The 12611-nt window shown below is 41.9% G+C and overlaps 1 protein-coding gene and 1 non-coding gene across 13 annotated transcripts in view; both read left to right on the top strand.

Moving 5' to 3' along the window:
* The window catches only part of AAK1 (AP2 associated kinase 1), a 176117-nt gene that overhangs the window by 112087 nt on the left and 51419 nt on the right, over positions 1-12611 (top strand). For all 12 annotated transcript variants that reach the window (XM_064364198.1, XM_064364199.1, XM_064364200.1 and 9 more), the window contains 5 exons: positions 1067-1170; positions 3108-3187; positions 5077-5231; positions 6834-7123; positions 11241-11534. In XM_064364198.1, coding sequence (XP_064220268.1) covers positions 1067-1170; positions 3108-3187; positions 5077-5231; positions 6834-7123; positions 11241-11534 — 923 coding nt within the window. The remainder of the gene's footprint in view (positions 1-1066; positions 1171-3107; positions 3188-5076; positions 5232-6833; positions 7124-11240; positions 11535-12611) is intronic.
* LOC135269818 (small nucleolar RNA SNORA36 family) lies at positions 5894-6025 on the top strand. Its single transcript, XR_010338069.1, has one exon. It is a non-coding gene; the product is annotated as a small nucleolar RNA SNORA36 family (small nucleolar RNA).

Here is a 12611-nt window from a genome sequence, read left to right as displayed (position 1 = left end):
TTGATCCATCCAGCACACCCTCACCAAAAGATTCCTCTTACAAAACACCACCTCTCATGTCCCTGATTAGAAAACTCCGGTGGCTTGCCAGTGGTCCCACAGTAGGGCCCAGCTTTTTATCATGGCATTTAAGATTCTGATTCTGATTGCATTCCACCCACTCAGCCTTCTCTCTACCCTGTCCTTCTGGCTCCTGTTTCCGTGCAGCAAGGCATTCTCTTGTCTTTCTCCAAGTCCTTCTTTGCTAAGACTGTTCTCTCAACTGGAGTGTCTTTTTCTCTGCTTTCCCCCTGACTGAATTCTGTCCTGCTTTCAAGGGCCAGGCCGAGTCCTGCCTCTTCCGCAAGGTGGTCACAAGGCTGCAGCCTCACTGATCTTTTTGGAACTCAGTGTCCAGAGCATTCACTTTATTATTTAAGCAATCAGCTGCCTTGCATTGTTGTTTGCATATATACATGTGTGTTTGTATTCTTCTCAAAGATTTTTTTTTTCCTGAGGATTTTTCCAGCCTCAGAGAGGCAGAAGCTTAAAGGACCTGGAAATAGACAAGTAATCTATAGGTCACAGGAAAAGTAGATAAGCGTATGTTACTTTGTAATTTCTTTTAATCTGGAAACCAGCTAATATTTCCAACAAAAGAATAATAAGTAAACTCATTAAGTTTGGGTTTTGGTTATAATTATTAAGAATAATCATTCGTTTAATGAGATAAGATGAACCAAGGAAGCCCGTGGTAAGACTGTCTGACTGCCTCGATATCAGAATATGAAGGTGGTAACTTTCATATTGAGAGCTTGAGTCCCTCTGGTGCAAAGCATAGAGTATGAACTTTAAGTATCTTTGTTATAATTCACATATTGTTTTCTTATGGATATTCAATATTTTATATTCAGGAACATTAGAACTTCTCTAAGAGGGGAGAAAAGAGGCTAATTATACTGTCTGACTTTTATGAAAAATAAAAACTTAAAAACAAAACATTGGGAGTAGAGAGAGGAATGATGTTTCCTAGCTGTGCAATAACTGTTGGAATATTATTAAATAAGTTCACCTATGTTTGCCTTAGGGTATATGTTGGAACCAGACCCTGACAAAAGGCCGGATATTTACCAGGTGTCCTACTTCTCATTTAAGCTACTCAAGAAAGAGTGCCCAATTCCAAATGTACAGGTACGTGGATGGTGCTATTTAAAAGGAGTTAAACATTATCAAATTGCTGTTTTGAGTTCCTGGGGTGCTAATCAGCTATTTAAATGAATATAGATGTCTCTTGCTTTATCTACTGGAGGGCATTCAAGCGAAGCTAACTGTGAAGCAATTGCCATAAAGGGAATCCAATTTTCCCATGGAATTTAATTATAAAACTGAAGTAATTGTACTGAACAAAAAAATGCCCTAGGGATTGAGATGAACACTTTGGATGAAGATTGACCAACTTCATGTCTATCAACTCTTCAAGTTCTTTGAGAGCCACATGCCTGGTGTAGTCACCTGAAGGTGATTTGGCAGGCTGCTTTCCAGAGGTGTGGCCTTGGACATGCCCCTGTGCCTGTTAGAACCTACACCCCTTGTCCCTGTTCTCCTTCCTTGCAGCAGAGGTTTCTTGATTTTGCTTCTGCTGTTAGCCATTTATAACTCACACTCCTCTTTCTCTGTCCTTGCAACACATCAAGACATATGAATGTTTTCTACATTTAGTAATCCTAAACTCTGCACTCACAATTTTCAGAGTAAAATGCTTGCAAATGTCTTTTTTACAATCCTTGCATATTTTTCATGTCATATTATGATCTATTTTTCTTAAATATTTTATTAGTGGATGCTATAATAAATAGATTCTCACCTGAAAATTCTCAAGTAATAGGCTTTTGATTTCACTGTTGGGGCTTAAGAGTGCTGCTTCTCTTTCACTCTCACATTTGGAATCAGATGTGGGGTTCATCCAGGTGGAGCTCAGAATATTGGCTTTGTTACTAATAAGGTTGAGTCAGAAGATGTAACTTGACCAGTCAGGCTCCCTAGCATTAGACCACATGACTAAGATGTAAACACCTGAATCCTGGGGGACCAGCTCTTCTATAAAGGAAGGAGGGCAATAGCAAACCAGACCAGCTCACTTTTTCCACAGTCTTATCAGTCACAGAAGTCAACTGTTCTCCTTTCGGAGAGGAATGATTGAAGAAGAGGAAGTACTAGAAATTTTCTAGCAGAGATTCCCCCCACCTGGAAACATGAAGGAAGTGAGAAGACCCTACTAAAAGGCCAGTTTTATAACTAGCATTCTGTGTGTTGGGTTTCCCAGATTAAAACGAGGGATACTGTGCAGTAACCTGCCATGACTGTGTCTTCTTTTGTAGTCCCACTTTACCATTCATAAAGATAATGTGAAATCTAAGTGAAAGCATTCAGATTGGTAACTAGCTTTTTAAAAGTACACCTCACAAGTCTCATGTCATTTGGTACTCACTCAGTAGTGGTAAGCACTTGTTTTAGGGTTAGGGACAGCTAGCTGGTGCTCCCTCACGGGGCATTATTAGATGGATAGTGCAGATTTCAAGCCAGAGGAACTCTCCTTGGCTTGTGGATCGAGTAGTACCTTACATGTTGGAAAGGGGTACTGGCTCAGCAGCCATACACAGGGGTGGCTGTGGTTTTCTCTGAGCAGACTCAGTGCACCCTGGTTTGACACATTGGTAACCTTGAATGAAGATCTGTCTGGGATCCAGAATAATACCAGCTACAGACATTTCCTTCCCATTCCTTTCATAGCATCAGTTCCAAGCTGTGCTATAGGAGAAGAAGGGTACTGAGAAGATCAAGCTGCAGTGACTCAGCATGGTACATGAGGTAGAGAATGGGGAGCATATGCTACATACAAGCTACTCTCTCCTCTTCTCAGATACTTTACTTCCCTGCCTGTGGCTGAGTCTGATACGCATTTGGTTAACTTTCCTTCCCTCTACCAGACAGAGCTCAGGGCCTGGAAGCTGCTCCAGAAGATCCCAAAATGTGTTTCCATCAGCTCTCAGTCCCAATCAGGCTGCTTATTCGTTAGCGAAAGAAATCTGTGATATCCTTTTTTTTTTTCCTTTTTTGCAATTCTATAGAACTCTCCCATTCCTGCAAAGCTTCCTGAACCAGTGAAAGCCAGTGAGGCAGCTGCAAAAAAGACCCAGCCAAAGGCCAGGTAAGACATGCCTTCATGAGCACATGTCCTCCTTGGATTGCCACAGCTGCAGAGAATGATGCCTGTGTTTCTTGATCCTTATGTATGCTGTCGTGACCAGGGGCTGCACAGATCAGGAAAGCAAGCTCTATTTTGCCTAGGCAGAAACTGTTCTTTGGGAATGCAAAAAGAAATATCATGAAATATTGTGATCTAAATTTGAAAGAGAATCAAGAACTCTAAAGCTGTTTTCTTTGCATAGGAATAGGCTCAGGGGCATTCAAAGATGAGGCAACAGCAGACTTTAAATGTTGCTAGTACGGTGGGGCTTGGTGGCTTACATCTGTAATCCCATCACTTTGGGAAGCCAAGGAGGGTAGAACCTGAGGTCAGAAGTTCAAGACCAGCCTAACCAACATGACAAAACCCCGTCTCTACTAAAATTATAAAAATTAGCCAGGTATGGTGGCACATGCCTGTATTCCCAGCTACTCGGGAGGCTGAGGCAGTAGAATCACTTGAACCTAGGAGGTGGAGGTTGCAGTAAGCTGACATGGCACCACTTCACTCCAGCCTGGACGACAGAGCCAGACTCCATCTCAGAAAAAAAAAAAAAAGAGGAAGGTTGCTAGTACAAGAGTATTCAAAACATTAGCCAGGCGTGGTGGCACCTGCCTGTGGTCCCAACCGCTCTGGAGGCTGAGGCAAGAGAATTGCTTGAGGTCAGGAGATTGGGATCAGACTGGGCAATACAGCGAGACCCTATCTCTTTGAAAAAAACAGCAAAAAGTATCCTAAACATGTGGCCTAGCTTTTGGTTAGCCATATTCACCACCCTAATACTCAGCCTCCCTTTCCTTTTTACTTTCTGTGGCTCCAACCACATTAGGAAAGTGTAGGTCAAAGCATGAGGTCCATGAACAGCAGAAGACTCTCTGGGTCTTAGCTAATCACAGTCTATTCAACCTAGGGACTTCCAAAAAGCAGATGCCAAAAGAGGATTAAACAAACAAAGATGTTATTTGAGGAAATGCCCAAGTGAGAGAAAACAGGGAGGGAGCCAGGAAAGGCTGGGAAGGCCATCGGAAGGCAACGCTTCTAGCAACAGGATCAAAGAGTAGTCAAAGAAGAGAGACAGGGGACATGCACCAGTTATTTCTTATGGTTTCTGGAAACTGCAACATAAAAATCTTCTTACATCTCATGTAATGCCAGGACTTAGAAACAGGATCATATCAATTTGCAAAAGAGACTGGGCAATGTGATTTTTACTCTGGGTAATCCTGTGCCCAACTAAAACTTTTGTTACTGTGGAAAAAAAGTAGTATGTATATTGGAGGAAATGGAGTTTCTGTCACACTTCCTATTTTTAAATCCTTTAACTTGAATTATTTACTTTTTCCTTCTAGTGCCATGTTGGATTCACTCATTTCATTGTAGAGAGACCACTTTGACAGCTAGTTGCTGACCAGTTTGAATTCTCTCTGCATCTGAAAACCATGTGCCTCAAACCCCTCTTTGCATCATCACCCAAAGTGTATTTTGGGAAATCCTAGGAGGTGCCGGTTAAAAGGGCCACAAGATGAAATAAGCTTGAGAAACACTGCATTCTATATAGCATTCTCTTTGAGATTCTCCATGCCATGCATATTCACACATGAAAAGCTCTGCTAGAAGGAAAGCCACTCAGTATATTTTGATCAGTGTTTTACAAATTTATTTGCCCACCAAGCCTGTATTCAGAAGGTCTGGTAACATAATGACATCCTGTGGAAGATCTTTTGGGAAGCGTCAATTAAGCAGATCTGGAAGGTTTGGGTCGATGTGGAAGTGGAAGCATCGTGTCCTCTGCTTATACCCTTCCATTTTTCCCATACTTTAATATGAACCTTTCTCTTTTCCCTTTCTAGACTGACAGATCCCATTCCCACCACAGAGACTTCAATTGCACCCCGCCAGAGGCCTAAAGCTGGGCAGACTCAGCCGAACCCAGGAATCCTTCCCATCCAGCCGGCCCTGACACCCCGGAAGAGGGCCACTGTTCAGCCCCCACCTCAGGCTGCAGGTTAGTATCTAGATTGGTTTGAAGCTCAGTACATCTCTTTGTTATTCTGGACAACAGGGAAATCTTGGAAAGCCTGGTTTGCTTTAGGATTGGAATCCAGAGGCACATAGAGATAACAGTGTTCCTTGAGGAACAGGAAGAAACTGCCATTGAAATTGTCTGGCAATGGCCAGGCATGGTGGCTCATGCCTGTAATCGCAGCACTTTGGGAGGCTGAGGTGGGTGAATCACCTGAGGTCAGGAGTTAATTTCAAGAATAGCTTGGCCAACATGATGATAACCCATCTCTACTAAAAAAAAATACAAAAAATTAACCAGGCATGGTGACGTGCACCTATAATCTCAGCTATTGGGGAGGCTGAGCCAGGAGAATTGCTTGAACCCGGGAGGCAGAGGTTACAGTGAGCCGAGACCATGTCTTTGCACTCCAGCCTGGGTGATAAGAGCGAAACTCCATTTAAAAAAAAAAAAGAAAGAAAGAAATTGTAGGCATATGACTGACGAAAGGGGGGACCTCCTTTAATTCTGAGATGGATCTCCAAGACCACTAAAGCCCGTTGTCTCTATCTTTTTCTAGACCTGGTCTGGATTTTTGGGGTTTAGAACCTTATCCTACCTCTTTATTTCATATATTTCCCTTTGCCTTTAAAGAAACAAGACTCTTCCAAAGTGTTGAGTTCAGTCCAGGGCATCTTCCCTGTTCTGTTAATTAAACTTTGGGACATTGAAATGGGCCAAGGGAAATGATTAGGTAGAAAGCATGATTCTATTCATTTGCCTCCTAGCCTACAAAAATGCCTACTTGGTTCTAATAAATCAACAGTTAAAGATGCCTAAAACAGACAGGACTGAAGAGGCTGAAGGACTTGGACTAGCAAACAGGTTACATTCGATTTTAGGAAGTTTGGGGTCTGATTAGCTGAGATACAAAGAAACTGATTTATTTTCATACATGCCCCCCCTCAAAAAAAAGAAATAGAAACAAGACTCATCTCTTTTGATATTCGCAGAGGAATGTTGTTTCCTTAATGCTTTTCCCTTGAAGTATCTACCACACCTTCATGTTTTGGTATTCTGTTTCTAATGAGATGAGAGAGCTTTGTTTCATAAAAAGGATTGATCCAAAATATCGAGTAACTGAACCCTACCAGGAAACTGCTTTTGGTGAATGTGATGGCCATCTACTTATAGTCAAGCATCCAGACTGGGATAAGCTACATATAAATCACCAGGGAATGATTTTGTCATGCTGCATGCCAAGAGGGGCAAAACTTAGGTATATGTACCAAAGGCCAGTTGAATATGTAGACACTTAGGGTGCCAACTTAAGTTGTAATTGACTAAATGGGGTGATTAATAAAGGAATACTTTCTTAAGGAGGCAATATTGAACCTTGTTTTGATAAATTTGAAATACATAATTTAGCAAGAAGATAGAAAGACATTCCAGGTGGGACAGAGCATGTGGAAAGACAGTGAGGAGCACATGTATCTTGGGATAATCTTTCCATTTGTCACCCCCTATTAACTGTTTGGCAAGACAGAAAGCCACTTTTGTCTGGAAGAGTTTGGAGCCCTTACATGGAGTTTATTCTCTTTGCAGGATCCAGCAATCAGCCTGGCCTTTTAGCCAGTGTTCCCCAACCAAAACCCCAAGCCCCACCCAGCCAGCCTCTGCCACAATCTCAGGCCAAGCAGCCACAGGCTCCTCCCACTCCACAGCAGACGCCTTCCACTCAGGCCCAGGGTCTGCCCACTCAGGCCCAGGCCACACCCCAGCACCAGCAGCAACTCTTCCTCAAGCAGCAACAGCAGCAGCAACAGCCACCGCCACCACAGCAGCAACCGGTGGGCACATTTTACCAGCAGCAGCAGCAGGCCCAGACTCAGCAGGTAAGGTGGTCAGAGTGTGGCCCTTGCTTGCGTATCTGAGTCATGACTATGACAAGGCCCACTAGGTAAAGGTATCTTCTCTTTAAGTAATGTTTAATAGAGAGCCATTAAACATTACTTCACCATTTCTCATAGATGTAGATACTAAAGCATTGAGAAGCGGATCCATCACACACACCCCTTCATCCTTTTTCTCAGGCCATGAGGAATCTGTCACCTGATTGAGGAACATCAGTACAAGAGCTATTTTTTAAGGACTGCTTTTTTTTTTCTAATATAACTGTAGCGCCATTATCAAATAAAGGAAAAAATAACAGTAGTTTCTTATTGTCAAATATGCATGAGTGTTTAACTGTTTCTGATGCTCATAATTAAGTTGGCTTGTTTGAATCAGTATCCGATAAGAACAGATTGTATTAAGTTGGTCTATATTGTTTTACATTATCTTTTCATATATTTTTTCACATTTTTTTACTGTGAACATATTCATTTTATAATGATTAGTATATCTTTTTTTTTTGGAGATAGGGTCTTGCTCTGTTTCCCAGGCTGAACTGAAGTGGTGTGGTTATAGCTCACTGCAACCTCCAATTCCTGGGCTCAAGTGATCATCCCAGCTGAGTCTGTCAAGCAGCTAGGACTATAAGCATGTGCCACTATGCCTGGCTAATTTTTATTGGTAGAGATAGGGGGCCTCATTATTTTGCCCAGGCTAGTCTCAAACTCCTGGCCTCAAGCCATCATCCCACCTCAGCCTCCCGAAACACTGGAATTACACACATTAGCCAATGCAGTTGGTTGATATATCTTTTAAGTCCTATTTCATCCATTGGTTCCCTCTCCCCACCTTTTTTTTTTTCCTTTTTGTCATTTAATTTTTCAAAGAAACTGGATTGTCTCGTGGAATTTTCCACATTCTGGGTTTAGCTGATTGTATGCTGTGGTGTCATTTGATGTGTTTGACCATCTTCCGTGTACACTGGCAATTTCTTGAGGCTTACTCAGTATTCGATTCAATCTGACAGTTGTTCTTTGTTCTTCCTGTTTCATAGTGTCAGGAGGTCTATAATGTCTCGTCGACCTCTATTTCATTAATATTAAGATCAGGGAGCATGTACTTTCAGATCTCCCTGAAGACCGTGTTTTCCAAAAACATTTAAAAAAGGGAAAAAAAAAGATCAATCAGTGTGTTGAGCTGTTGTCTGTCTGATCCGTTTGTTTAACATTCCCCATTAGCTTAGCAGCCATAGCTGATCATTTCCCAGGTTCCTTAATTCATCAAGAATGGTACAATGATATTCCAACCCTCTTCATTTGGGGGCTGGAAGTTTTCCATGAAGAAATTTTTTCATCAACTCTTTAGTTACCCTGAGGTATTGTTTATACAGAAAAGGCAGGGGAAACACTTGATTCTTTCCTTTTGTTTACTAGTTTTCAGAGTAATAAATTTGTTCCCTCTTAGCATCCAAAGGTGAACAGTGAGGTTTTTGTTTTGTTGAGTTTAGTATCAGTATGAATTCTTAGATTTTAACATATTTGATATATTTGAATACATTGCTCTTTTTGTATGTGTGTGTTTACTAGAGATGGGGCCTTGCTGTGTTGCCCAGGCTGGAGTGCAGTGACTATTCACAGGCAGGATCCCACTACTGATCAGCACAGGAGTTTTGACCTGCTCTATTCCCAATCTGGGCTGGTTCAACCCTCCTTAGGCAACCTGGTGGTCCCCTGCTCCCGGGAGTTCCCCATACTGATGCTGAACTTAATGCAGACACCTAACCGGCATAGCACACTACAACCCAGAATTCCTGGGCTCAAGCAATCCTCCTGCCTCAGCCTTCTGAGCAGCTGGGGCTATAGGTGCACACCACTGTGCCTCACATATTGCAGTTTTTAAAAATTTATTTTAAAGCTCAGATTGTCCCAACTTTGGCCAGTGGTGTTTAATGATTTCCTTGCTATCTAGGATCATGCTGCCCTCCAGGATCATACTGCCCTTGACTTGAAGTCATCCATTTTTCTTAGGAGCTCTATTTCTTTTTAGTGAAAATAATGTTTAGAATCCACAGTTTTGATGCTAGAGATACCATTTTGCCTAATGGATTGATTGTTGTTTCTAGGCCTTCTCAGTGGACAATTAAAAAATATGTTTTGTTTTGTTTTGTTAGAGAATAGGCATTATGAATTCAGGTTTATATTCCTAATTTGGATTTGTAATTACTGGATTTCTGTTTAACTTCTTGGATTTTGTTGTGTTTTTATCTGGAAATCTTGAGTCTTAACAGCATTAATGTAGTTAATTAATTGATCTATCGTTTTAAGATAGCAATAACCATGTGATTACTGAAAAGAGTTTAAGATTTCCTTGCCCTTTTTACCCTTAGATTGTTTATCACATTATTTTCTGGAGCATTCAGCTACCAATTTGATAAACTGGTTTATTTGCATGGTTTTGCTTTTGATTTTTAGTTATTGCTTTTTAAATTTTAGTTTAATTCTGTTTCGTGGATATGTAAAACATTTACATAATTTCAAAGTTAAATCTGCAAAATTCTATCTCCAACCAACCCATATACAGAGGGCATCGCTCATTCCTATTTACAATTCCAGAGTATTCCATTTGATATTTCCTTCAGGACATATCCATCATGGTTTATTTAATCGGCCAGTCTCCTGTTGATAGACATTTGGGTTGTTTCCAGTATTTTGCTGTTTTATAGACAGCTATTTTTTTTTTTAACATTTTCTACTTTGTTAACCCTTTAACTTTGCCCCAGTAGACAAACAGTATCCTCCCAATTGACTCTAATAACACATAACAGTATATGGGATGTTCAGAGATACAGTCTTGACCTTAGTTCATCGGCAGGCCCTTATTTTGAGCTCTGTTTGTGTACGTAGTACACAACCCTTAACAGTGGGGATTAGAGAGACATATAAGTGTGGGCCAGGCACAGCGGCTCGTGCTTGTAATCTCAGCACTTTGGGAGGCTGAAGCAGGAGGATTGCTTAATACGAGGAGGTTGAGACAGCCTGGGCAACATTGTGAGACTGTGTGTCTACAAAAAATAAGAAAAAAAATTAGCCAGGCATGGTGGTGTGCACCTGTGATACCGGCTACTCGGGAGGCTGAGGTGGGATGATCACTTGAGCCCAGGAGGTGAAGGGTGCAGTGAGCCAAGATTGTGCCACTACATTCCAGCCTGGGCAACAGAGCAAGACCCTATCTCAAAAAAAAAAAAAGTGTCATAGAGTATACTGACTATTTTGGATGTTTAAGGAAGTTTAATAAAAATAGAGCTCTTGGGAAATAATTTTTAAGAAGACTTGAGATGAGTCTTAATAGATGAGTTAACATTTAGGTTATTCTTTTCAGTGTCATCATTGCTTCATCCTGTTCAGGTAGGGAAGCATTTTAATCTTGGCTACTTCGAATCCCTTTATAAGAAGGATTACCTCTGTGATTAGGAGATTGTTTATTAGCTCCTGCTATACTCTAGCTTATGGAGTCACATGATGTTTAGTCAGATAGCTTCCCTTAGGGAGGGCCCAGAATCCCTCTTGGAAGGCCAGTCTTTAATGCAGGAGGCAGCTTGGTGCTATGGATGGAGCCTAACGGTGTAAGGTACTGCTGTGTTATATTTTAATGCCCTGAGGTCTCCATCATGAGATTTTAGGTCTAGCCTAAAAAGACTAAAAAAAGACTTTTCTTTTTTTCTTTTTTTTTTTTTTTCGGAGTTTCGCTCTTGTTACCCAGGCTGGAGTGCAATGGTGCAATCTCGGCTCACTGCAATCTCCGCCTCCTGAGTTCAAGCAGTTCTCCTGCCTCAGCCTCCCGAGTAGCTGGGACTACAGGCGCGCACCACCATGCCCAGCTAATTTTTGTATTTTTAGTAGAGACGGGGTTTCACCATGTTCACCAGGATGGTCTTGATCTCTTGACTTTGTGATCCACCCGCCTCAGCCTCCCAAAGTGCTGGGATTATATAGCCTAAAGACTTTTTTACTTGCCTTTGCCTTTGGCTTGATCACTGGTTTTCACTGTTACTGAGACATTTGTCTTTTGTGACTATTATTCTGGGACAGGCACTTATTCACCTCCTCATTTCTTACTCAGTTTCAGGCAGTACATCCAGCAAGCCAGCAACCAGGAATTGCTCAGTTCCCTGTGGTGTCTCAAGGAGGCTCTCAACAGCAGCTAATGCAGAATTTCTACCAGCAGCAGCAGCAGCAGCAGCAGCAGCAACAACAACAACAGCAACAGCAGCAGCAGCTGGCCACAGCCCTGCATCAACAACAGCTGATGACTCAGCAAGCTGCCTTACAGCAAAAGCCCACTGTGGCAGCAGGACAGCAGCCTCAAGCACAGCCAACTGCAGCCCCACAGCCAGCCCCTGCCCAGGAGCCAGCGGTAAGAATCAGCCAGAGCTCAGAGCACAAAAGCAGGAGAGGAGTGTGCAGTGAGAGCTAGGGAAAGGGTGGGAAAGATGGCAGCAGCTGATGAGGGGCTAGGTCGCTTTCCCACCCTGGTGGTTCAAATATTTGAACTTTCCTTGATATATCCAAGAATGGTATGAGATGTTCTGTAGAAGATAGAGGTTTTTTAAAAAATGATTCTAGCCTACTGATAAAGAACCTTCTTAATTTTTATCACTCTGAAACTAGGCTAGCAGGAAGGTCTGTTCATCATCTCTGTCAGGGTCACTTTGAACAGTCAAGGACCTAGGTAGGATTAGAGCTAATTCCTTTCCCTTCCTCAAGGGACAGTTTCATCCATTATGCCCTTTCCAGGCTCTGGAAGTTGTGTGACCCCACCTTTGCCCTGAGTCCTCCATGCTGTTTATTCTTTCTTTGTTTTGGATGACATTACTCACCACATTATTTAAGTTTACCTTGCAGCTCCTGTCAAGTACCTGCTTACCTGGGACCATTTACCCTGGTGCAATCCTCCTGGGTACTAGAGCATCTGAGTATCCAGTCATTTGAGCAATCTTGTCAATTTAGATTGGGCATGTCCACTTTTAGATACTGGCTGAGTATGGCATCAGAACCCATTTTCTAATTGTCCTCTACAGTTTCAGCACACACGGGCACATCGTGCTTTGGCCTTTAATAAGTGGCTTTTTTTCTGTGCTCATATTTTTCTGAGTGATAGTGATAGAAAATTTTATGGTGTTAGAAAAAGACATTTTGCATACCCAGCTGATAGAGTGTCACAGCTACCCTCTTACTCCCAGGGAAGTCCAACTACTAGACAAGCAAAGAAAAAGTAAGAAACCATCTTTCTGAGGATTGATTTCTAATAGAGTTTTGTCTCCCGTGTTAAACCAGAAAAGCTACATCCCTTTGAAAGGAAGCAGTGCCGTAAATAGATTGTCTTCTTTAAGTCTCAGCTAAGTGTATGTTTAGTGTCTTTACACCTTTGTTTATAAAACAACTCAGACTTCCTGCAGGCGTGGAGTAGACAGTGAGTCTCTGTATTTTTAAC

This window comes from Aotus nancymaae, unplaced genomic scaffold (assembly GCF_030222135.1).
Source record: "Aotus nancymaae isolate 86718 unplaced genomic scaffold, 86718_ANA_hifiasm-v0.15.2.pri h1tg000057l, whole genome shotgun sequence".
Lineage (NCBI taxonomy): Eukaryota > Metazoa > Chordata > Mammalia > Primates > Aotidae > Aotus > Aotus nancymaae.
Note: the sequence above shows the minus strand (reverse complement) of the source record. Positions and strands in the feature narration are given on the sequence as shown.